General features: G+C 47.3%; 1 protein-coding gene across 2 annotated transcripts; it reads right to left on the bottom strand.

Annotated features, from left to right (window-relative positions):
- Positions 1-11,868: 11,868 nt before the first annotated feature.
- On the bottom strand, positions 11,869-21,687 carry LOC133381229 (zinc finger protein 397-like). Of its 2 annotated transcripts, none has more exons than XM_061620029.1 (4): positions 21,576-21,687; positions 18,256-19,178; positions 14,447-14,573; positions 11,869-14,066 (listed from the first exon to the last, which is right to left on the bottom strand). In XM_061620029.1, the coding sequence occupies exons 2-4, from the start codon at positions 19,054-19,056 to the stop codon at positions 12,883-12,885; spliced, it is 2,112 nt and encodes a 703-aa protein (XP_061476013.1). In that variant the 5' UTR covers positions 19,057-19,178; positions 21,576-21,687; the 3' UTR covers positions 11,869-12,882. The 2 variants fall into 2 exon arrangements, with proteins under 2 accessions (XP_061476013.1, XP_061476014.1); XM_061620030.1 differs by having other exon boundaries at positions 11,869-14,063.
- Between the last annotated feature and the right edge of the window lie 282 nt (positions 21,688-21,969).

Raw genomic sequence — 21,969 nt, 5'->3', positions numbered from 1 at the left:
GAAGTGGCTTTCTTGTCTTTCCCCTCCTCCACAGAGGATCTTCCGGTTTCTCTAGAAGGTAGGATTCGCTTACTTTAACCCTTTGTAGAGAAGTGCCACAAAAGACTCTTAAACATGGGGTCCCCAAAGGGCTTCCTTCAGGTGGGCCGCAGCGTGACTGTCAAAATGGAGTTAAAAATCATACAGCATCTAGCACATTGTATTGCAATTGCTACAACAGACAGAAAAATAATTAAAGGCCCTCAGCAATTTTCAAAGGAAAAAAAAGGTTTGGGAACCATAGTGCAAGTGTAGCCAACCTGGTGCTTCACCAGATGTTTGTTGGACTACAACTCCCATAATCCCTGACCATTGGTCATGATGGCTGGGGGATAGTGGGAGTTGTAGTCCGATAACATCTGAAGGGCACAAAGTTGACTATCCCCTCGATACTACTTTGACAGTCACGGAGAATCCTAGGAACTCATTTGTTGGGAACTTTAGCTCTGTGAGGTCAGCACCCGTAACAAATTACAGTTCCCAGGATTCTCCATGACTGGTAGTGGTATAATAGTACTTTAAAAGTATGGTGTGGATGTGACTTTAGCAGATGAAAGCCTCAGACTCTCCCAAATGACAATCCCCAAGTTCCTTTGCCAACAATGTGCCCCACAGTCCATACATGTATTTATCAGATTTATATTCTGCCTTTCCTCCCAGTAGGAGCCCAGGGCAGCAAACAAAAGCACTAGCCCTAGAGCCAGAGGGGTGTCTAGTTTCATCTCGAGGGAGTAAATTTCATGTATGCCATTTGATTCTGCATCACTAGAGCATTATTTTTTGGTATGATACTTTTAAATTTTGGTAGCTTTTGGTTTGTGTGATGCAACAAATATGGCAGATGCTAAATTGAGCAATTAGAAAGCATCTCATTTGTTTTGCTTTCCTCATGCATGCTAACTATTCTGACAAATAGTTTTCACATGGGAACTTTTTAACAGCCTAATAGGATGCAGAAAATATTACACAAATTCCCAAGGTAAATATTATGGGTTTGTTTGTTTTTTAAATATTTTCAAAATATGTCGAGCAAGGTATCATTTCAATTTTTTAAAACTGATTTCAAATCTTCATTTTTGGAATGAAAAAATAAATGGACTTCCCAAAATATTTCCCAAAACATATATTGGGGGAAAAATAGATATTTCTTAGACATCCGGTAATAGCAATATAGAATCATAGAATAGTAGAATTGGAATGGGCCTACAAGTCCATCAAGTCCAACCCCCTGCTCAATGCAGGAATCCAAATCAAAGCATTCCCGACAGATGGCTGTCCAGCTGCCTCTTGAATGCCTCCAGTGTCGGAGAGCCCACTACCTCTCTAGGTAGTTGGTTCCATTGTCGTATGGCTCTAACAGTTAGGAAGTTTTATATTTTTTATTTTGTTCATTTGTTTAAAAATTACTTTATTAAACCATTTTTTGAGAAATAGTTATAGCAATCATACTGAAAAAAGTAAGGAAATAAGAGTTAATGATTGAAAGCTATGGTTGTGCAAACTGTCCCTACATGACAGATATTTTACCACTTATCATCTGAGTCTGTATTTTCTTAAAAAAAAAAAAGTCAGAATTTTCATCATCATGACTGTAATTGGTGCACAACTGAATTTTACACATATCAGTACACTTTAGTTCATGTTTAATGCACACACAGGTGGTAGCCACACATTTCTGGGGACAAGAGCATGACAACAACTCCATTACTTCTGGAGCTGGAAGACAGTCCATTCAGTCTATGTCAAGCACTTCAGTGCCACTGATGTCACACAGTCCAGCCATGCAAAGCAAGATTCGGTATATTTAGTTCAGCTTCCAGCACTTTAGTACAAATAGCTGCTCGGTAGTTAGCTCTTTACTTATGGAGAGCGTCCTTACATGGTGGAAGATGACGGGATTCAATTGAACCCTTTTTTGCACAGAACAATGAATACTGCAGTTCATTTACATTGTTCATCTAATGCCCATACAGTCTTCAAACAAACCATTTTTCTGTCTTTACTCCAAAACCGGTTGCAAAGACTGTAAGTGCATGCGAGAACTCCCTTTTTAATAAATTTAGAAGCCGTAACTTTCCCCTTACCAGCAAATGTGTCACATCCTGTGATAGCATGCATGGCTGTTAAGGCTTCACAGACATTGTCACGGTGCAGACTGAACATATGGTTCATATCATAGTACCCCTGTTGATTGGATATTCCACTTTTCATGAAAATGTGCCCACCATGCCTGGTGAGAGCTGGAAGCGTACTCAGTGTAATCACCACAACATCTGTGTCATCACACTGGAATATCCTGATGCGATTGCGTGACAGGCATGAAGCACAACACGTGTATCTGTTTCTTCCTGGGATGTACGCAGAGCAGGAATGTTTTCACAAATGATGATGATGATGAAATTTAATTTGTCTTACATGTGATGAACATAACTTTGCTATCTAGCATCCCAATGTAATTTGGAAGCTGCCATTCTTCCCACAGGAATCTGTCAAGCTCAGATTTGTTGTTGGAGTTGCACAAAAACTGCAGCCAGTTTCTCACAGAATTAGCAGACATGATGTTGCACGCGTGTGGTGTGCTCTGTTACCTCCAATTCTTTCAGCATTCTTTATAAGCATAGGGTGGTTATGTGTCAAACGCAATATCAACATGAGGGCAAGTACCAGATTCATGAAGAATTTTGGGGAAACTGCTTTTCTGCAAGGAGGCCAAATGTTTTAGGAACCTCAACTAATTGGTGCACCAAACTCATGCCAGCAATGATGCATGCTGCAGTCTCTTGCAAAATATCTTCTGCAGGCTCACCGTTTTTACTTAGCATGCCCAGTAGCTTTGACTTTGCAGTTTTCCTAAGGGTTCCCTGTGACATTGCTATAGACCATGGCAAGGGCCCAAGAGCATAAGACAGGACTTCTCTCATATCTAAATCTCTTTTCTGAACTCTGATAGCCATCTGAGCAAAGAGACCCCTGTCTGCTTTGAGAGTAAGTTGCTTGTCTTTCAGTTTTATTGTTTTTCTTTTCTTTAAGTGAGAACCAGCATGGCATAGTGGTTAGAGTGTTGGACTATGACCTGGAAGACCAGGGTTCGAATCCCCACACAGCCATGAAGCTCACTGGGTGACCCTGGGCCAGTCACTGCCTCTCAGCCTCAGAGGAAGGCAATGGTAAACCCCCTCTGAATAGCACTTACCATGAAAACCCCATTCATAGGGTCGCCATAAGTCGGAATCGACTTGAAGACAGTCCATTTTCTTTAAGTGTGCAAAAGTCTTCAGTCTTTGTTTAGACAAAGGAGAGTGGAATACATGTGGCTGCACACTTTCATGCATCTGCTGCTTTGCCTTTTTCATCTGCATTTTACGAGTAATTTCTGATGGCTGCAGTAGCTACCATTCCATTACAAGGTTTATTGCCTTGAAAGGGTTGGTCCATTCACTGATTCTTACCACCTGTCCCTCTTTGGAGGGATACATAAGCCGGCTGGCTGAGGTGGCCTGGGAGACCCAGGGCCTGCAGGAGAAAGAAAGCATCGCCCCAAGGGAAGGAGAGGCGGCGGCGGCGGCGGCGGCGGCGGCGGCGGCGGGACCACCATCTCCACCACCCTTCCCTGAGGGACTTCTGCCTGGCAGGACCAGGCCCCAGGTACCCAGCCAGCCAGGACTGATTCTTACCACCTGTCCCTCTTTGGAGGGATACATAGCCGGCTGGCTGAGGTGGCCTGGGAGACCCAGGGCCTGCAGGAGAAAGAAAGCATCGCCCCAAGGGAAGGAAAGGCTGCTGCTGCTGCTGTGGGACCACCATCTCCACCACCCTTCCCTGAGGGACTTCTGCCTGGCAGGACCAGGCCCCAGGTACCCAGCCAGCCAGGACTGATTCTTACCACCTGTCCCTCTTTGGAGGGATACATAAGCCGGCTGGCTGAGGTGGCCTGGGAGACCCAGGGCCTGCAGGAGAAAGAAAGCATTGCCCCAAGGGAAGGAGAGGCTGCTGCTGCTGCTGCTGCTGCTGCTGCTGCTGCTGCTGCTGTGGGACCACCATCTCCACCACCCTTCCCTGAGGGACTTCTGCCTGGCAGGACCAGGCCCCAGGTACCCAGCTAGCCAGGACTGATTCTTACCACCTGTCCCTCTTTGGAGGGATACATAAGCCGGCTGGCTGAGGTGGCCTGGGAGACCCAGGCCCTGCAGGAGAAAGAAAGCATCGCCCCAAGGGAAGGAGAGGCTGCTGCTGCTGTGCTGCTGCTGCTGCTGCTGTGGGACCACCATCTCCACCACCCTTCCCTGAGGGACTTCTGCCTGGCAGGACCAGGCCCCAGGTACCCAGCCAGCCAGGACTGATTCTTACCACCTGTCCCTCTTTGGAGGGATACATAAGCCGGCTGGCTGAGGTGGCCTGGGAGACCCAGGGCCTGCAGGAGAAAGAAAGCATCGCCCCAAGGGAAGGAGAGGCTGCTGCGCTGCTGATTTCTTTTTTTTTTTCTTTTTCTTTTTTTTTTTTGTTGGTGTGTTGATGCAATTTGAGATGAATGGGTGCCTGATTATATGAATGTATGTCTGAGTGAGTGTGTATGTTTATATGCTGTATATATGGCTGTATATATAGCTGTTTTTATACGTTTAATTGTTGTATATTTTAGTTGTATTATGTGCTTCGGAGAGAGTTTTATCCATCAGGCGGGGAGACTTGAGGGGGCCCCAATTACCGTAGTGACAGGCAAAGGAAGGTATGGCGCTGTGAGAAGGACGTGCCAGGTAAGGGGAACACGGTCCAGACATGTTGTGGCTGTGCCTTGTTCCGGTCCTTCCCACACCTGCAAGGTCGTTGGTAGTCCTATCAGCCAACTCTCAGATCTCCAGTTGCTGTTATTAAATGCCAGATCGGTATATAATAAAACCTCCCTCGTCCACGATTTGATTGTGGATGAGGCAGCCGATCTGGCATGTATAACCGAGACCTGGGTGGGTGAGCAGGGAGGAGTTGGTCTCTCTCAGCTCTGCCCACCGGGATACTTGGTTCAGCATCATGGTAGATCTGAGGGTCGGGGAGGTGGGGTTGCTGTCGTCTATAAGAGTTCCATCTCACTCACCAAGCACCATGTTCATTCAGTTACTGGCCTGGAGTGTTTGCACCTTGTGTTGGGCCAGAGGGACAGGCTGGGAATCCTTTTGGTGTACCGCCCACCTTGCTGCCCAATGGCTTCCCTAACTGAGCTGGCGGAAGTGGTCTCGGATATATTGTTGAGGTCCCCCAGACTAATAGTACTGGGGGATTTCAACATTCATGCCGAGACCACTTTGTCTGGCGCGGCTCAGGACTTCATGGCTTCCATGACAGCCATGGGGCTGTCTCAATATGTTAGTGGTCCAACACATGTATCGGGGCACACTCTAGACCTTGTTTTTGCTACTGAGCATGGGGAAAGTGATCTGGATGTGGGGAGTTTTACAACACTCCCTTTGTCATGGACAGACCACTGCTTGCTGAAGTTTAGACTTTCAGTAACCTCTTCCCTCTGCAAGGGTGGGGGACCTATTAAAATGGTCTGCCCCCGGAGACTAATGGATCCTGAAGGTTTTCAAAGGGCTCTGGGGGATTTTCCGGCTGATAGGACTGGCGCTCCTGCTGAAGCCCTGGTCGCTCTGTGGAATACGGAGATGACCCGGGCTGTAAACACGATCGCTCCTGCATGCCCTCTCCTGTGTAGAGCTCATACAGCTCCATGGTATACTCCGGAGCTGAGAGCGATGAAGCAAAATAGGAGGAGGCTTGAGCGGAAATGGAGACGAACTCCCGACGGATACAATTATGCGCTGGTTAGTGCTTCGACTAAGCTCTATGTAGGAGCAGTGAAGGCAGCTAAAAAACATCATTTTGCTGCCACTATTAAATCATCTCTTTGCCGCCCAGCGGAGCTCTTTCGAGTTGTCCGGGGGCTTCTCCATTCAAACCCTCCGGACACGGTGGAATCATCGGAGGCCCGCTGTAATCAGTTTGCCAATCACTTCCAGAATAAGATCTCATGTATCCGCCAGGACCTAGACTCTCAAGTTATAGCAGTAGATCCTAGTGAGATGTCCGGAGCACAGTCTTGTCCTGTTTTGTTGGATGAGCTTCAGTTGGTTCAACTCGAGGACGTGGACAAGGTGCTTGGACAGGTACGTGCAACCACTTCGGTACTGGATCCTTGCTCCTCCTGGCTGATAAAAACTAGTAGGAATGGAACAGGTAGCTGGGCCAAGGAAGTGATAAATGCCTCTTTACGAGAGGGAGTGGTCCTGGGCTGTCTGAAAGAGGCAGTGGTGAGACCACTCCTGAAAAAGCCTTCCTTGGACCCAGACAATTTTAACAGCTACAGGCCAGTGGCGAATGTTCCATTCCTGGGCAAGGTCTTGGAACGGGTGGCTGCTGGCCAGCTCCAGGCGCTATTGGATGAAACTGATTATCTAGATCCATTTCAATCGGGTTTTAGGCCCGGTTTTGGCACTGAGACAGCCTTGGTCGCCCTGTACGATGACCTATGTCGGGAAAGAGACAGAGGGAGTGTAACTCTGTTGATTCTCCTTGATCTCTCAGCGGCTTTTGATACCATCGACCACGGTATCCTTCTGGAGAGGCTCGCGGAGTTGGTAGTTGGAGGTACTGCTTGGCAGTGGTTCCGCTCCTACTTGGCGGGTCGTCTCCAGAAGATAGTGCTTGGGGAACATTGCTCGACACCGCGGGCTCTCCAATATGGGGTCCCGCAGGGGTCAGTTTTGTCCCCCCTGCTTTTTAATATCTACATGAAGCCGTTGGGAGAGGTCATCAGGAGTTTTGGAGTGCGTTGTCATCAGTATGCTGATGACACACAGCTCTACTTCTCCTTTTCATCTTCTTCAGGTGAGGCTGTCGATTTGCTGAACCGTTGCCTGGCCTCGACAATGGACTGGATGAGAGTTAACAAACTGAAGCTCAATCCAGACAAGACTGAGATGCTGTTGGTGGACGGGTTCTCTGATCGGATGGTGGATATATACCCTGTCCTGGACGGGGTTACACTCCCCCTAAAGGACCGGGTTCGTAATCTGGGAGTCTTTTTAGACTCTTCCCTCTCACTTGAGGCTCAAGTAGCCTCGGTGGTTAGGAATGCGTTTTACCAACTTCGGTTGGTAGCCCAGCTACGTCCCTATTTGAGTAAAGAGGACCTTACATCAGTGGTACATGCTCTGGTAACCTCACGTTTGGATTACTGTAATGCGCTTTACGTAGGGCTACCTTTGAAGACAGTTCGGAAGCTACAACTAGTGCAAAATGCGGCGGCCAGATTGCTGACAAGGACCAAGCGGTCCGAGCATATAACACCTGTTCTGGCCAGCTTGCACTGGTTGCCAATATGTTTCCGGGCTAGATTCAAAGTGTTGGTATTAACCTATAAAGCCTTATACGGTGCGGGACCACGATACCTTGCGGAACGCCTCTTCCGATATGAACCGGCCCGTACACTACATTCTGCTACGAAGGCCCTCCTCCGGGTTCCAACTCACAGGGAGGCCCGGAGGGTGATGACAAGATCTAGGGCCTTCTCAGTGGTGGCCCCCGAACTATGGAACAGTCTCCCTGAGGAAGTACGCCTGGCGCCGACTCTGCTCTCCTTCCGGCGCCAGGTCAAAACCTTCCTATTCTCTGAAGCATTTTAAGTTACACTGATTTAATTTTAAAAATGTTTATTGTATTGGATTGTTGATTGTATTTTAGTATTATTTTGTTATTCATTGTATTTTTATGCTATTTTATGTTCACCGCCCAGAGAGCTATTGCTAGTCGGGCGGTATATAAATTTAATAAATAATAAAATAAATAATAATAATAATAATTGGTTAATATATATATCATTGATGAAATATCTGTTTAATCTTTCTGGATTGTTGGACTGATAGGTCAGGATGAATGATTTCACTTTTTGATGAAGAGTCTATTGCTTCTCTAAGCATCCATAAGAATTCAGCCCTGCCATCTGATACCAAATAGTACCTTTCAACTGCAGCTTGACGCTTACTACATTTGGTTGTCCCAGATGGCCCTTGTGTGTCTTTGTTTACAGTCTCTTCGATAACCTGGTCAACAAGGATTTTTACGAATGGATTCACTTTCCCAATTTGTACAGAAAAACTGCCTTTTTGAAAGGAATACACCAATGGATTATTTTTTTCTAGTGCCAGCATCATATACTGGAAGGCAATGTGCATAGTTGAGATGGTCATCCGCATAGCACCAAGGAATGGTTTTTCATATACCAGCCAGATACAGAGGCCAGTTGCCTTCTCTTGTAGCTTTAATTATCATCAGAAGAACATCTACGATATCAATACAGGACATCCAAAAGGATGAGAGGTCTCCATTACTTTTCCTGAGATGGTCTAAATATCTTTCAAACATCTCACAAGTAGTAGTAAAGGCATGCATGGACAGTATTTTTGAGAAATCTTCAGTAGCAGGTGTTTGTATGTCCTCATACAACCACGAAATGTTAGCGAGAAGTTTTTCCAACACATGGATTTGCCAATGATTCCCATTAAGTTGCAAATGGTATGGAATCCTCCAAGGTTTAGAACTACTGATTGAAATTGTTCAGGATGCTTCCACACAATTTTGGTTGCTTTTGCATAAATGGCTTGATCTACAGTAATGACTATCAAATTCAGTTCTAATTTTTCTTTGATAGCTATTGACTAGTGGAGCATTTCATATATGGTGTTCATGCTGGTTGCTGAAGAATAGATAGTTGGCAGATACCCTATGCTAGTTGAGTCCAGTCCACCTGGGAATGATTTGGTGCTGGGGATCAATGCTACACATCAAAATCCACAGGACCGTTTTTAGACTGAGAGTGCAAAATGATCTCTTCACAAGTGGGATTGTTGTGACAGGACTGACTGTTTTTCCAGGCTTGTATGGTGGTAATTCTAATTGTGTAATAGTTAAAGTGCATTGCCTTTTCTTCTTAACAGATCCTAGTTCTGAATTTTGAAATCAGTAAAAAAAACCCACCAGTTGAATGTCGAAACATTCGACATATTTTGAAAATATTGAAGAACCCCCCCCAATTTATCCCCTCCCTCCTTACCTTGGGAATTTGTGCAATATTTTCTATATTCCATTAGACTGTTAAAAAGTTCCCATGTGAAAATGATTTGTCAGACCAGTTAGCATGCACGAGGAAAGTAAAAATGAGATGCTTTCTATTTTCTCAATTTAGCATCTGCCATATTTGTGACGTCACACTAACCAAAAGCTACCAAAAATTAGTGTCATACCAAAAACTATTGCTCTAGTGATGCAGAATCAAATGGCATATGTGAAATTTACTCCCTCGAGATGAAACTGACACACACACCCCTTTTTCAGCCATCTGGCTCTAGAACTAACAGGGTTGATTTAAAACTGGGATGGGGAAACATTTTGGCCCAGGATGGGCAGGCAGGTCCTTATCTGTCCCTATCCCTGGGGCCCAACTCTGACAGGTGGGTGGGGATTAACCACCTGTCAATCACCTGACATCATTTATGGCATCAGATGCTTGGCAGGTGGGTTGCCTCAACCACCTGTCAACGTTTTCACTGAAACTGCTGCTTAAATGGAGCTTTTAATATCCCTGTGGACAGGTTAAAGGCGAACAGATGCCAGACCAATTCTGCTACAGTTCCCCTGCTGCCTGTATGCTTCCGAGCCCAATTCAAAGTGCTGGTTTTGACCTATAAAGCTATTTGTGGATCAGGACCCCAATATCTTCTGGAATGCCTCTGTTGATATGAACCTACCTGGACCTTTAGATCTTATTCTGAGGTCCTTCTCCAGGTCTGTCCCCCCCCCCCGTCAGGGAGGCTCGGAGGGTGGTGGCAAGGGAGAGGGCCTTTTCAGTTGTGGCTCCCCTTGTATGGAACGCTCTCCCCAGCAAGGTCTGCCCGGCATGGACATCTTTTCAGCACCAGGTAAAGATTGAGATGATGTTGGTTGTATAAACATGCTGCCAAATATTCCTGTGGCTATTATGGGGGTTGTTGTATGATTTTTTAAAAATGGTGTAATGCATGACAATTAGGTGTAGGGCAGGTAGGCATGGCTTACAAGGAACATCTTTGTGGGCTAAATTGGGACTCCTGCTGGGCCAACTATGGCCTGTGGGGTGGAGGTTCTTCACCCTTATTTTAAACAAAGTGTCTCAAAATAATTTGTGCCACTCAGCATGTACCCTTATTGTTGAATTATCCCAGCCACACATGAAAGCTTGCCACTTCTTCCCTCCATGATCTCTGTCCCCCCGCACGGGAGCAATGGCAGCCAGTTGCAGGCTTCTCACAAGCAGAGGATGCGTTTTGTATTGCAGTGATCATGAAAAGTCTGATCGAGACAGAAGACAGAAGGATGGGGTGAAGGAGACTGATTCAAGGAACCTCCTCTGGTCTGTAGATGGGGGCTTTGGCAACAACAGCCTTAAAGGAACTGATTTCCTGCCAGAGAAATCCAGCCATTGCTTAACCCATTTATGGTCTTAACCCATTTACAGTTTTCATACATTTACTTCTTACGAATATCAGAAGACCAAAGATCTATCTAGTCCAGCATCTTGTCATGCCAGGCATCGGGAAACCTTCCACGTGATCAACCTTTTTGTGATAAGGAAAGTGATGGTAACATGCAATGGAAAGTGTCAGAGAATATTAATCAACTATGGCCCCATTTGCAATATACCTTTCAAGCAGTACCATGCTAGTTTAACAGTCATAGCTTCACCCAAAGAATAATGGGAATTGTAGTTTGTTAAGGGTGTTCAGAGTTGCTGGAGACCCCCCCCCATTCCCCTGAGAGCTAGTTACCCAGAGTTCACTGGGGCTACATCTGCACTATATATTTAAAGCAGTATCATACCACTTTAAACAGTTATGTCTTCCCCCAAAGAATCCTGGGAACTGTAGTTAACAGTACTGAGATTTGTTAGAAGACCCCTCCCCATTCCCCTCACAGACCTGCAATTCCCAGAGTTCCCTGGCAAGAGGGATTCACTATAAAACCACTCTTGAGAACTGTTGCTCTGTGAGGGGAATTGGGGGTCTTCTCACAACTTCACAAAGCATACTTCCCAGGATTCTCTGGGAGAAGCCATGACTGTTTAAATTGGTATAATAATAGGACTTTAAATTGGCATAATAATAGTGCTTTAAATGTAAGCACATGGTCTAAATATGGTCAACGGACACTGGGTGGTGTGGGATGGAAAACCAGACGAGAAGGGGTAATGGAATGGATTACTGCGGAGGGCCTGGCTGGCTGGAACCCGAACACCACAATGCAACATTTATTGCAGGCTTTGCCTGTGCAGCAATATTAATAGGAGAGAGGAGGAGGGGGGGAGAGAGAGAGAGGGGCCCCCCGTATAATATTAGGCAGTAGGCCAGAAGCAGCAGGGGAAGGGACAGATTGTACACTTCTGCATTAGAGAGAGAAAACAAGGGCATGTTTCTTGGAGACTGCACATACTAATCAGAAAATGTGCATATTGCCTAGAGAATGTACAAAATGCACTCAAGATATGCACAATCCCCAAGAGCTGTTAGGAATTATACTTCTTGGCCAGAAAATGTAAAAAATGCAGTCAAGATATCCACTTTCTCCAAGGCTTGTTGGAGATTATGTAGACTGACCAGGAAATGTGCACAATTCCCTCTTTGTGGACAGATTATGTGCACAATTTCCATGAGGTCTGGTGAATATGCACAATGGCCAGTTGTTATACACCAACTGCTCAGCTTACATTTCCCCTAACACACAAACACAATTTGTTTTAAACTGGTTTTTAATTCTAAATTGTTGCGATTCACCCTGAGAACTTACGGTGAACGGTGGGAAATAATAACAATAATAATAATAATAATAATAATGAGGAGGAGGAGGAGGATGCAGCCTTGGGCCAGTGCAAACCTTCCTTCCATCTGGTTCAGTATTCTCTACTTCAAAAGGCAGTGCCTCTCCAGGTTCTCAGGGCATTCTCTGTAATGGCCCCCGTCTTTAGGATGCTCTTCCTGGGGAGGCAAGACTGATGTAATTATCATTCAGACAGCAGGTAAGTATGTTTTCATTCTCCCGGACGTAAGGGCACCTTTAACAACATTGTTGTTACAGTTACTCAATCTAGGCTCAATCCAACAATAGGTTCATTGTTTTAGTATGTACTGATAATGTTAATTGTGTTAGTATGTTTTTACTACTTTTTATTTATATATATATAAAATAGCTTTGGAACTTTAGTATAAAGTGATTTACAAGTTTAATAAAATAAAAAAGAGTAAAATCTGGCAACAGCCTTTTCAATCTCCTGCTGCCTGATATTCTGAAACAGAGACACCTGGAATTTAACCTCGGATTTCTTCACAGGAACACAGGAAGGTGCCTTATACTGAGTCAGTATACATCGGTCCATCTAGCCTCCATCTTAGCCCAGTATCATCAACACTGAGTGGTAGCAGCTCTCCAAAGTTTCAGGCAGGTGTGTTTCCTAGCACTGCCTGGAAATGCTGGGGATTTCAGTTGCTGGGAAATCACAAGTGGGGAGAGTGCTATTGCGCTCAAGTCCTGCTTGTGGGCTTCCCAGGAGAGCATCTAGTTCGGCACAGTGAGAACAGGATGCTGGACTAGATGGGCGACTGGCCTGATCCAACAGGGCTCCTCTTACATTCTTACAGAACCTGGGACCTTTGCAGGCTGTGCACGTAGCTCTGACTGCGCTATGGCCTTTCATATGGCAAAGCATGTGCTCAACCACTGAGGTATGGCCCCTAGCCCAAAGCCTTCTCCCCTCCCGCAGTGCAATCATTTAAGCAGCTTCTCTCCTGAGTGGGTCCTCTCGTGTCTCACGCAGCTCGAGTTCTGGCTGAAGCTTTGCCCGCAGTACAAACATTTGTATGGCTTCTCTCCCGTGTGGGTCCTCTCATGCTTCATGCAGCTCGAACTCTGGCTGAAGCTCTTCCCGCAGAAGGAACACTGGTACGGCTTCTCCCCCGTGTGGGTCCGCTTGTGCTTGATGAGGATGGACAGACTGCTGAAGCACTTTTCGCACTCAGAACATCCATGCGGCTTCTCGCCCGTGTGGGTCCGCTCATGGTCGACGAGATGTGCTTGCCGCCCAAAGCTTTTCCCGCACGCCAGGCAGCGGTAGAGCCTCTCTCCCGTGTGGGTTCTTGCGTGGGTATTGAAGCCCGACCGGTCACCGAAGCACCTCCCACACTCCAAGCACTTATATGGTCTCTCTGCCGTGTGGGTCCTCTTGTGCCTAATGAGGGCAGAGGCCATGCTGAAGCATTTCCCGCATTCAGAGCATTTGTAGGGTTTCTCTCCCATGTGCGTCCTCTTATGGCTCATGAAGATAGCCCTTGTGCCAAAACATTTCTCACAATCGGTACATTGATAAGGTCTCTCCCCTGCATGCATTCTCTTATCTTTAATAAGCAATGCATCATGAGGAACATTTGGGCCAGAGTCTGCAAAATTGTAGGGGTTCACTGCACTGTGGGTTCCCTGATGTGCAGTAAGAATTGCATGGTCAACGAAGCTCTTCCCACACACTGAGCATATATATGGCTTCTCTCCAGAGCATATTCTTGGATAAGAAACAAGGAGATTATTGTCACTATGGAAGCTTGCTGCACAGTCTAAGTACTCAAACTGTTTCTCTCCTGGGTGGATTCTCTGATGATTCATGAATTCGGTCCGGCAACTGAAAGTTTCCCCACATTTACTTGTTTTATCAGTCTCTGCTGGGAGGATCTTCTGTTGCATTATTGCCTTGTCAAATCCCCTGTTGCATTCCCGAGAACAAATAAAACTGTCCTTTTCCATTTCAGGGTGATTCTTCCGCAGGCTCTCGGAGGCCCCTCCTTGATCACAACAGCCAGAAATATCCTGTTCGGCTTCTTCCGACAGCATCCAGTGTGGCAGGACTTTGCTGGAGTTTCTCCTTTGGGGGTCCTCCTTCTGAAACATCCTCTTGTCGCCTGCTGGAATAAGGAGAAAACTTACATGAATGATTCCCTGTGCCAAGGAGAGAAAAACGTTAAAAACCAGATGAAGTCAAAGACATTTATTTATTTTCCTTTCTTACATTTATATCCCTCCTTTGCACCAAGGAGTTCGAGGCGGTGGACTTGATTCTCCCCTCCCCATTTTATCCTAACAACAACCTTGTGAGGGAGCTTAGGCTGTGAGGCAGTGACTGGCCGTGCTGTTCCTGGCAGAGTGGGGATTCGAACCCTGGTCTCCCAAGGTCATAGCCCAACACTCTAACCATGACGCCACAGTGGTTCTCTGTGGATGTTCACACACTTATAAATAACTGCAGTCCCACAGATTCAAGGCATACACAGGGCCCCAAACCTACCCAGCAAGGTGGCATCACAGTCCTCCTCTTGCTTAACCTCCCTGCAGAGTGGCCACTCCTTGGGAAATGATGGAGCGTGCTCAGCCTGGGGGAAATCAGCTTCCTCCGATTTGAATAGCCCCAGCACCTGAAATAGCAGGAAGGATCCCAAGCAGAGTGTTCAATCCATAGCATCTCCAGTGAACTGAAAGCAAACGACATACACCCCTCCCCTGCCAGAACCCCTAGAGCAGGAATGAGGGACCTGCTGTGGCCCTCCAGATATTGCTGGGCTCCGACTCCCATCAACCCCAGCCAGCATGAGCAACGGTCAGGGATGATGTAGAGTCCAGCTACATCTGGAGGGTCACAGAGGTTCCCCACTCCTAACCTAGAGAGCTGCGATGAGTCAGAACAGACAATCCTGCGTTGTTATTATCAGTTTATTACTCGCCTTCTACAATTGTCTCAAGGCAACATACAATAAGGTCAGCTAAAAAAACAGTTAATTAAAAGACAGGTGGACAAAATATTTGACCTCAAGCAAGAAGGATCTTGGAATTGTTGTTGATCACAAGCTGAATATGAGCCAACAGTGCGATGTGGCTACAAAAAAGGCAAATGCTATTTTAGGTTGCATTAACAGAAATTGTGTGAAATACTAGTTCCCCTCTATTCGGCACTGGTTAGGTCTCATCTTGAGTACTGCATCCAGTTCTGGACACCGCACTTTAAGAAGGATGCAGACAAACTGGAAGGGGTTCACAGGGGGGCAAAAAGGAAGATTGCCCCACAGAGAAGGACCAGGATCTCTTCTCAATTGTCCCAGAGTGCAGGACACAGAATAATAGGCTCAAGTTACAGGAAGCCAGATTTCAGATGAACATCAGGAAAAACTTCCTAACTGTTAGAGCGGTATGCGAATGGAACCAATTACCTAGGGAGGTGGTGGGCTCTCCCACACTGGAAGCATTCAAGAGGCAGCTGGACAGCCACCTGTTGGGTATGCTTTAACATGGATTCCTGCATTGAGCAGGGGGTTGGACTCAATGGTTTTATACAGGGCTGGCGCCAGGCATGACTGGGCCCTTGGGCACCATCCCCCCAATACAGGCGGCATGGGGCTAATAAGCATGCCCTACCTACCTCTTGTGTTTTGTGAATGACTGCCATCAACCAAGATTGCGGCAGGGGTGTCAGCCCCTTAAGGAAGCCCCCACTGTCATCTTGGGTGATGGCAGGCATGCATGCACAATGTGCATGGCATTCACACCAATGGGAGAGGTCGGTGGGGCACGCATGCGGGTTTATTGAAACCCACACTGTCTATTTGGGTGTGTGCGCTTGGGAGCTCCCTCTCCACAATCTATGGCAGGGTTGGGTTGCAGGACCCGATGCTACTGCAGATCACTGAATGGGAACGCCTCCCTCCCACCCTATGGAGACTTTTCAGGGGCCCTCGGCCAGGCCACAACCTGGCACCAACCCCGGCATTATAGGCCCCTTCCAGCTCTACTATTCTATAATTCTATAAGGCGGGACCTACATTCCTGTTCTTGTGGGGAGGAAGGCATTTCCAGAGGAGAAACAGCAGGAGGCAGGGATTTGTTCCCCTTCTGTTTTGAGATTCTCTCCCCAACCGGCACCCCCCTACCACCACCATCCCAAGCTTAGGGTTCCAAACGCCCTATAGAAAGAAGAGCCCCCCTTGGTCAGGCCAGTGACCCATCTTGTCCAGCATCCTCTTCTCACAGTGGCCAACCAGATGCCCTAATAGGAGACCCCAAGCAGGACCTCAGCGCAAGAACACCCTCCCTTCCTGCAGTTTTCAGCAACTGGCATTCAGAAGCATTTTGTTATGTGCCTTCAAGTCGATTTCGACCTATGGAGACCCTATGAATCAGCAACCTCCAATAGCATCTCTCATGAACCACCCTGTTCAGATTTTGTAAGTTCAGGTCTGTGGCTTCCTATGGAATCAATCCATCTCTTGTTTGGTCTTCATCTTTTTCTACTCCCTTCTGTTTTCCCCAGCATTAGGGTCTTTTCTAATGAATCATGTCTTCTCATTATGTGTCCAAAGTATGATAACCTCAGTTTCATCATTTTAGCTTCTAGTGACAGTTCTGGTTTAATTTGTTCTAACGCCCAGTTTTCAGCAACTGTTATTCAGAAGCATACCACCTCCAACTATGGAGGAAGCACAGCCATCATGGCAAGTAGCCACTGATAGCTTTATGCGCCACTGTTTAATTGCTAAGCCTTGATTATTATTAAAAACACTGGAGTCTGGCTGCAGTAATGGACTTGATGAGAGTCAATAAACTGAAGCTCAATCCAGATAAGACTGAGGTGCTGTTAGTGGGTGGGTCCCTAGACTGGGTGGGGTGGGGTCTGGTCTGCTCTGGATGGGGTTACACTCCCTCAGAAGGAGTAGGTACATAGCTTGGGGGTACTTCTGTATCCATTACTGTTATTTGAGGCTCGAGTGGGCTTGGTGGTGCTTTGGCTGGTGGCCCAGGTACGTCCCTATCTGCACAGGGATAGCCTAACTTCTGTCATCTCTGCTCTCTAGGTTAGATTACTACAATGCATTATAGGTGGGGCTGCCTTTGAAGGCAGTTCAGAAATTGCTGCTGGTGCAGAATTCAGCAGTCAGATTGCTAACCGGGACAAGACAGTCTGAGCATATACACCAATCCTGACTTGACTGCATTGGCTACCAATTAGTTTCCAGGCTCAGTTCAAAGTACTTGTTTTGACCTACAAAACCTTATGCAGCACAGGAGCCCAATACCCCAAGGACCGCCTCTCCGCACAGGAACCAGTCTGGACCCTGTGAGGCCCTGGTCTGTGTGCCTCCTCTGCAGGAGGTGACACAATTATGGGCTTTCTCAGTGGTGGCTCCACTTTTATGGAGTACTCTCCCCAGGGAAGCATGCCTGGCCCCATCACTATGTTTTTAGATGCCAGGAAAAAACATTTCTATTTACCCAGGCCTTATGTTTTTAATTGGGAGGATAGTTAGCTATGTCGGTGGCCTTTTTTGAATTCATCCTTTAAGTGGGTAAGTCAGATTTATTCCTTGAAATATATTTTCAGATGGATATTTTAGTTTTTGTTTGTTGCTGTTTTTATAACTGGTTTTAATGCGATTTCATTTTTACTGTGCAAGTCACCATTGTGCAAAAAATGTGACTAAAAATATACATTATGATCATGATGAAGTAAACCAGAGTGAAATCTACTTCGAAGCAGGTTTTCTTTTCAGTGGAACTGCAAGAGACTCATATTAGTTTGATTCAAATGAAAACATAACAAAGGCCCTGCTGGATCATACCATCTAGTCCAACAACCTGGTTTCCCACAGTGGCCAGTCAGATGCTTTCAGGAACCCATCAAGCAGGGCATAAAGGCAGCAGCCCCACCCTACTGTTACCCTTCCAGCAACTGGTATCCAGAGTAACGCTGCTGCTGAATATGGAGGTTCCACTCGGGTATCATGACTAGGAGCCATAGATAGTCTTATTTATGTAGCCTTATCCTACATCAGACATGGGGAACCTCAGGCCCTCCAGATGTTTCTGTACTTCATCTCCTGTCATCCTGGACCACTGGCCATGCTGGCTGGGGCTGATGGCAGTTGGAGTCCTGCAACACCTGGAGGGACACACAGGTTCCCCATCCCTGTGTTTTTTTAAAAAATTAAAGAGCTCAGGAGGGCAGGGAGGAAATGATGTAACAGAGGCAGGAAATAGCGGCCTTCTCAGCCAGCCTGTAGCTTCCATTCCACGATACAGAAATTGCTCACTGTCACAGGATGCTCTCACCTCTCGGTCCTCCTTTGCCAAGTAACCCTCTGCCAAGGCCACTGCCTGGGAGCAGTTCTCGGGACTGTGGTCCTTCACCCATCTCTGCATTTCCTCGGGCAGGATGGCCAGGAACTGCTCCAGGATCACCAGCTCTAGGATCTGCTCCTTGGAGTGCCTCTCTGGCTTCAGCCACTGACGGCAAAGCTCCTGGAGCTTCCTGCAAACCTTCCGGGGGCCCTCAGCCCCCTGGTAGACGAGCTGCCGGAAGCACTGACACTCCGCTTGCGAGCCAGTGGCACCCTCGCCAAGGATCACTTTCTCATACCCTTCCTCCTCCGGGATTGCCTCCTTCACTTTCCCACGGGCCGCCTCGTCCTTAGCCAACGTGGCATGATCGGAGTGCTGGGCTTCCACAGTGGAGCCATATGGATGCTGACGGTCTTCTTCTCCTCCTCTAGGCAGCTGACCAACATCAGACACCCCCTGGAAGGTAGAGGAGACAGGCCAGGTATTGCTGCTTGGTGTGGAGAGTTCTGAGGCTCGCCCTGTTGATGAGGAGGAATCTACTGTCTTCAGGAAGTGCTGCCACTGGGTTTCCCATCGCTGCCGTGGGACTTCACCCGGCTCCTCTTTTATGTGCCCTGATGTGGTTCCTTCCCAGAATTCCTTCATGTTCCCATAATGGGAGACAGGACAGCCTTCTCCTCCTCTCCTCAATTCTGGGCCTGCTGGGTCCAGCTCTTCCCTCCACCCGCTCTGTTCTCGTGCAATCCACAAGGGAAGGCTTGGCACTGATGCGTCGCTGTGCCCTGTTGCCATTTTCTGCCTCAGGAAAGACCCAAGGCAGCCTCATACAGCTAATTCAGCCTTTCAAAACCAGGCACAGTGTCATCGCAATACAAGGAACCGATGCCTTCAGACGTTTTTGACAGCCAATGTTCCTAACGGCGGAGAGAACATAAAGAGATCAGAACCTCAATAGGTAAAATAGGCGCATAGGAAGGTGCCTTATACTGGGTTGGATCCAACAAAGTTCTTTTCCCAGGGGAAGGACGTTTGGCTGCGCAACGGAGGTTGTATGCTTCTTTGGAGGCAGTAAATGCCTCTGAATGACAGTTGCTGGGAATCGCAGGAGGGGAATGTTGCTCTTGCTTTCAGGTCCTGCTTAGGGGCGCTTCCCATTGGCCACTGTGAGAACAGGATGCTGGACTAGATGGGCCTGATCCATTAGCCAGGCTCTTCTTATGATCTTATGTAAATGCAACTTCCCTTCCCTCTCCTCTCCCAAATCCACCCACTGAGGCAGATTTGGGGAGGACGTGTGAGGCACACAGGGAGAGCAGAGGAAGGAGGAGTAACTGACTAACTGAACTGCACTAACTGAAATCCTTGCATCAGCAGAAGTACTTAGTTGGATATTGTCTGCTGAGTAAAGGCAATCGGGCCGGTTAGAACATAAGGACATAGGGAAGATCCCTGAAGCTGGATCAGGCTTATGGCCCATCTAGTCCAGCATCCTGTTCTCACAGTGGCCGACCAGATGCCCCAATGGGAAGCCCACAAGCAGGGCTTGCGCACAACCGAATTCTCCCCACTTGTGATTCCCAGCAGCTGGAATTCAAAGGCATCCTGCCTTTGCCACTGGACCAGAACAAGCCACTGGCCTTATCCTCTGTGAATACGTCTAATCCTCTTTTAAACCTATCCAGGTTGGTGGCCAGTTTTTTGTTTGGAACTAAATCGGGTGCTGAAAACCTTTAGCCCTCCAGACAGTTGTTGGACTCCAACTCCCACAATCCCTGATCGTCAGCCATGCTGGCTGGGGTTGATAGGAATTGGAGTCCAACAACACCTGGAAGGTCACAGCAGCTTCTCCAACCCCTGTTAAATCTAACCTTCAGAGTAAATCTGAAGGAGAACCTGATGCCTCTGTTGCTGGACTCCAACTCCCATCAGTCCTAGCCTGTATGGCCAATTGTCAGGGGTGATGGGAGTTGGAGTCCAGAAACTTTTGGTTGACACCAGGTTCTCAAAGCCCGCCCCCAAGACAGACCGCAGCTCAGTGGTTAGAGTATGTGCTTTGCATGCAGAAGGTCCCAGGTTCAATCCCCAGCAACTCCAGATATTCTCTGAAACCCTGGAGAGCTGCTACCAGTAGGGTAAACAATACAATTAGCTGGACTAATGGCCTGACTCAGGATAAGGCAGCTTTGTATGTGGGGAAGGACTGTAGCTTAACAGTGAAGCATCTGCTTTGCATGCACAAGATTATGATGATATTTCCATTGACAGACCGCTCGCTTTATGTGAAAGATCTCAAAGCTGTTTACAATAGAATACACAAGATACAATAAAAACCGTATCAAATTAATTCAGAAAGCAAAATACATGAACAATATATATGTACATAAACACAATATAAATGTCAGAGTATTACAAGCAGTATAATATAAATAACAACCAACATAGAACAATACAACCATTCACCATCTATTCCATGCAACCAATACCATCACTCACTACCTCAAGCATATCAACCAACCGCTCATACATTATGCAGATTATGCAGACACAAGGCTACATAAAGAATACAATGGTCAGATAACCAAGAGATTCACGTAACCATTTGGGATGCTGGAAAAACTATAGCCTGATCCTACGCAGAGGCTTAAGCATGCCCAGGTCTGCAGAGAATTGCCAGCAGAGATCTTTTTTGTGTGTGATTGCTCTTAGGAATAATAATGTTTCATGAGGAGCTGAACTGGATTCTTCTTTCAAAAATTAATTAGAAGCATTATGGATGTAGTATTGTAGCATCCCCCAGCCGCGCAGTGGCCTCCAGATGCCCTGGACCACAACTCCCACCAGCCGCAGCCAGGATGGCCATGATGGCTGGGGCTGATGGGAGCGGCAGTATGGAATATCTGGAAAGCACCAGGCTGGGGAAGGCTGCACCACTACATCCCACACCTTCAGTCCCCAACATCTCCAGGTAAGCCTGGGAGTGTCCCCTGCCTTAAACTCCACACTGCCAGTCAATGCAGATGTTACTAACGGTCTGATTCGGCAGAAGGCTGTTTCCTATGTCCCTTTTCTGCGCGACCCATTCTTTGGGAAAGGGCTGTAGCTCAGTGGCAGACCATCTACCTTGCATGCGCAAGGTCTCACGTTCACTCCCCAGGGGCAACTCCAAGCAGAGCTGGCAATATCCCCTGCTTGAGACCCTGCAGAGCTGCTGCCAGTCAGTGCATACAGCAATGAGCTAGATGGACCAATGAGCCTGACTCAGTAGAAGGCAGCTTCCTGCGTTCCTAGAATACGCTCAGAAGCAAGCTTACAGTTGCTGCGGCTGCTACCCCGGAACGTGATTCCCTGCCCCCGAGTCTCCTCCCCTGCTGGAACTGGCGCCACAGCAAATGTCCCCCCTGCCCTCGTAACCAGCTCTCTCCCTGCCTGCTCTCCGCTTGCCTGATTTCCCCGGCCAGCCCACTGTGCCACCGCCCCACCCGCGCGTGGGAGATTCAAAGGCAACTTTCCCACAGGGGGCGTGGCAGGAAGTAGCGTGCCAGTGCTCCTTCGGGCCTTCCTAGCCAGGGGCCTCTCTGGTCATCTGGAGGCGGACTCGTTTCCTTCAACCCTCGGAGAGGCGTAAGATGGACCCTGGTTTCCAGTGTTTCTGAACCTTTTTCTTTTTTAAATTCATGCCCCCTTTTAGCTAACAGAAAAATCCCA

The sequence above is a fragment of the Rhineura floridana genome, chromosome 3 (genome assembly GCF_030035675.1).
Source record: "Rhineura floridana isolate rRhiFlo1 chromosome 3, rRhiFlo1.hap2, whole genome shotgun sequence".
Taxonomy (NCBI): domain Eukaryota; kingdom Metazoa; phylum Chordata; class Lepidosauria; order Squamata; family Rhineuridae; genus Rhineura; species Rhineura floridana.
Note: the sequence above shows the minus strand (reverse complement) of the source record. Positions and strands in the feature narration are given on the sequence as shown.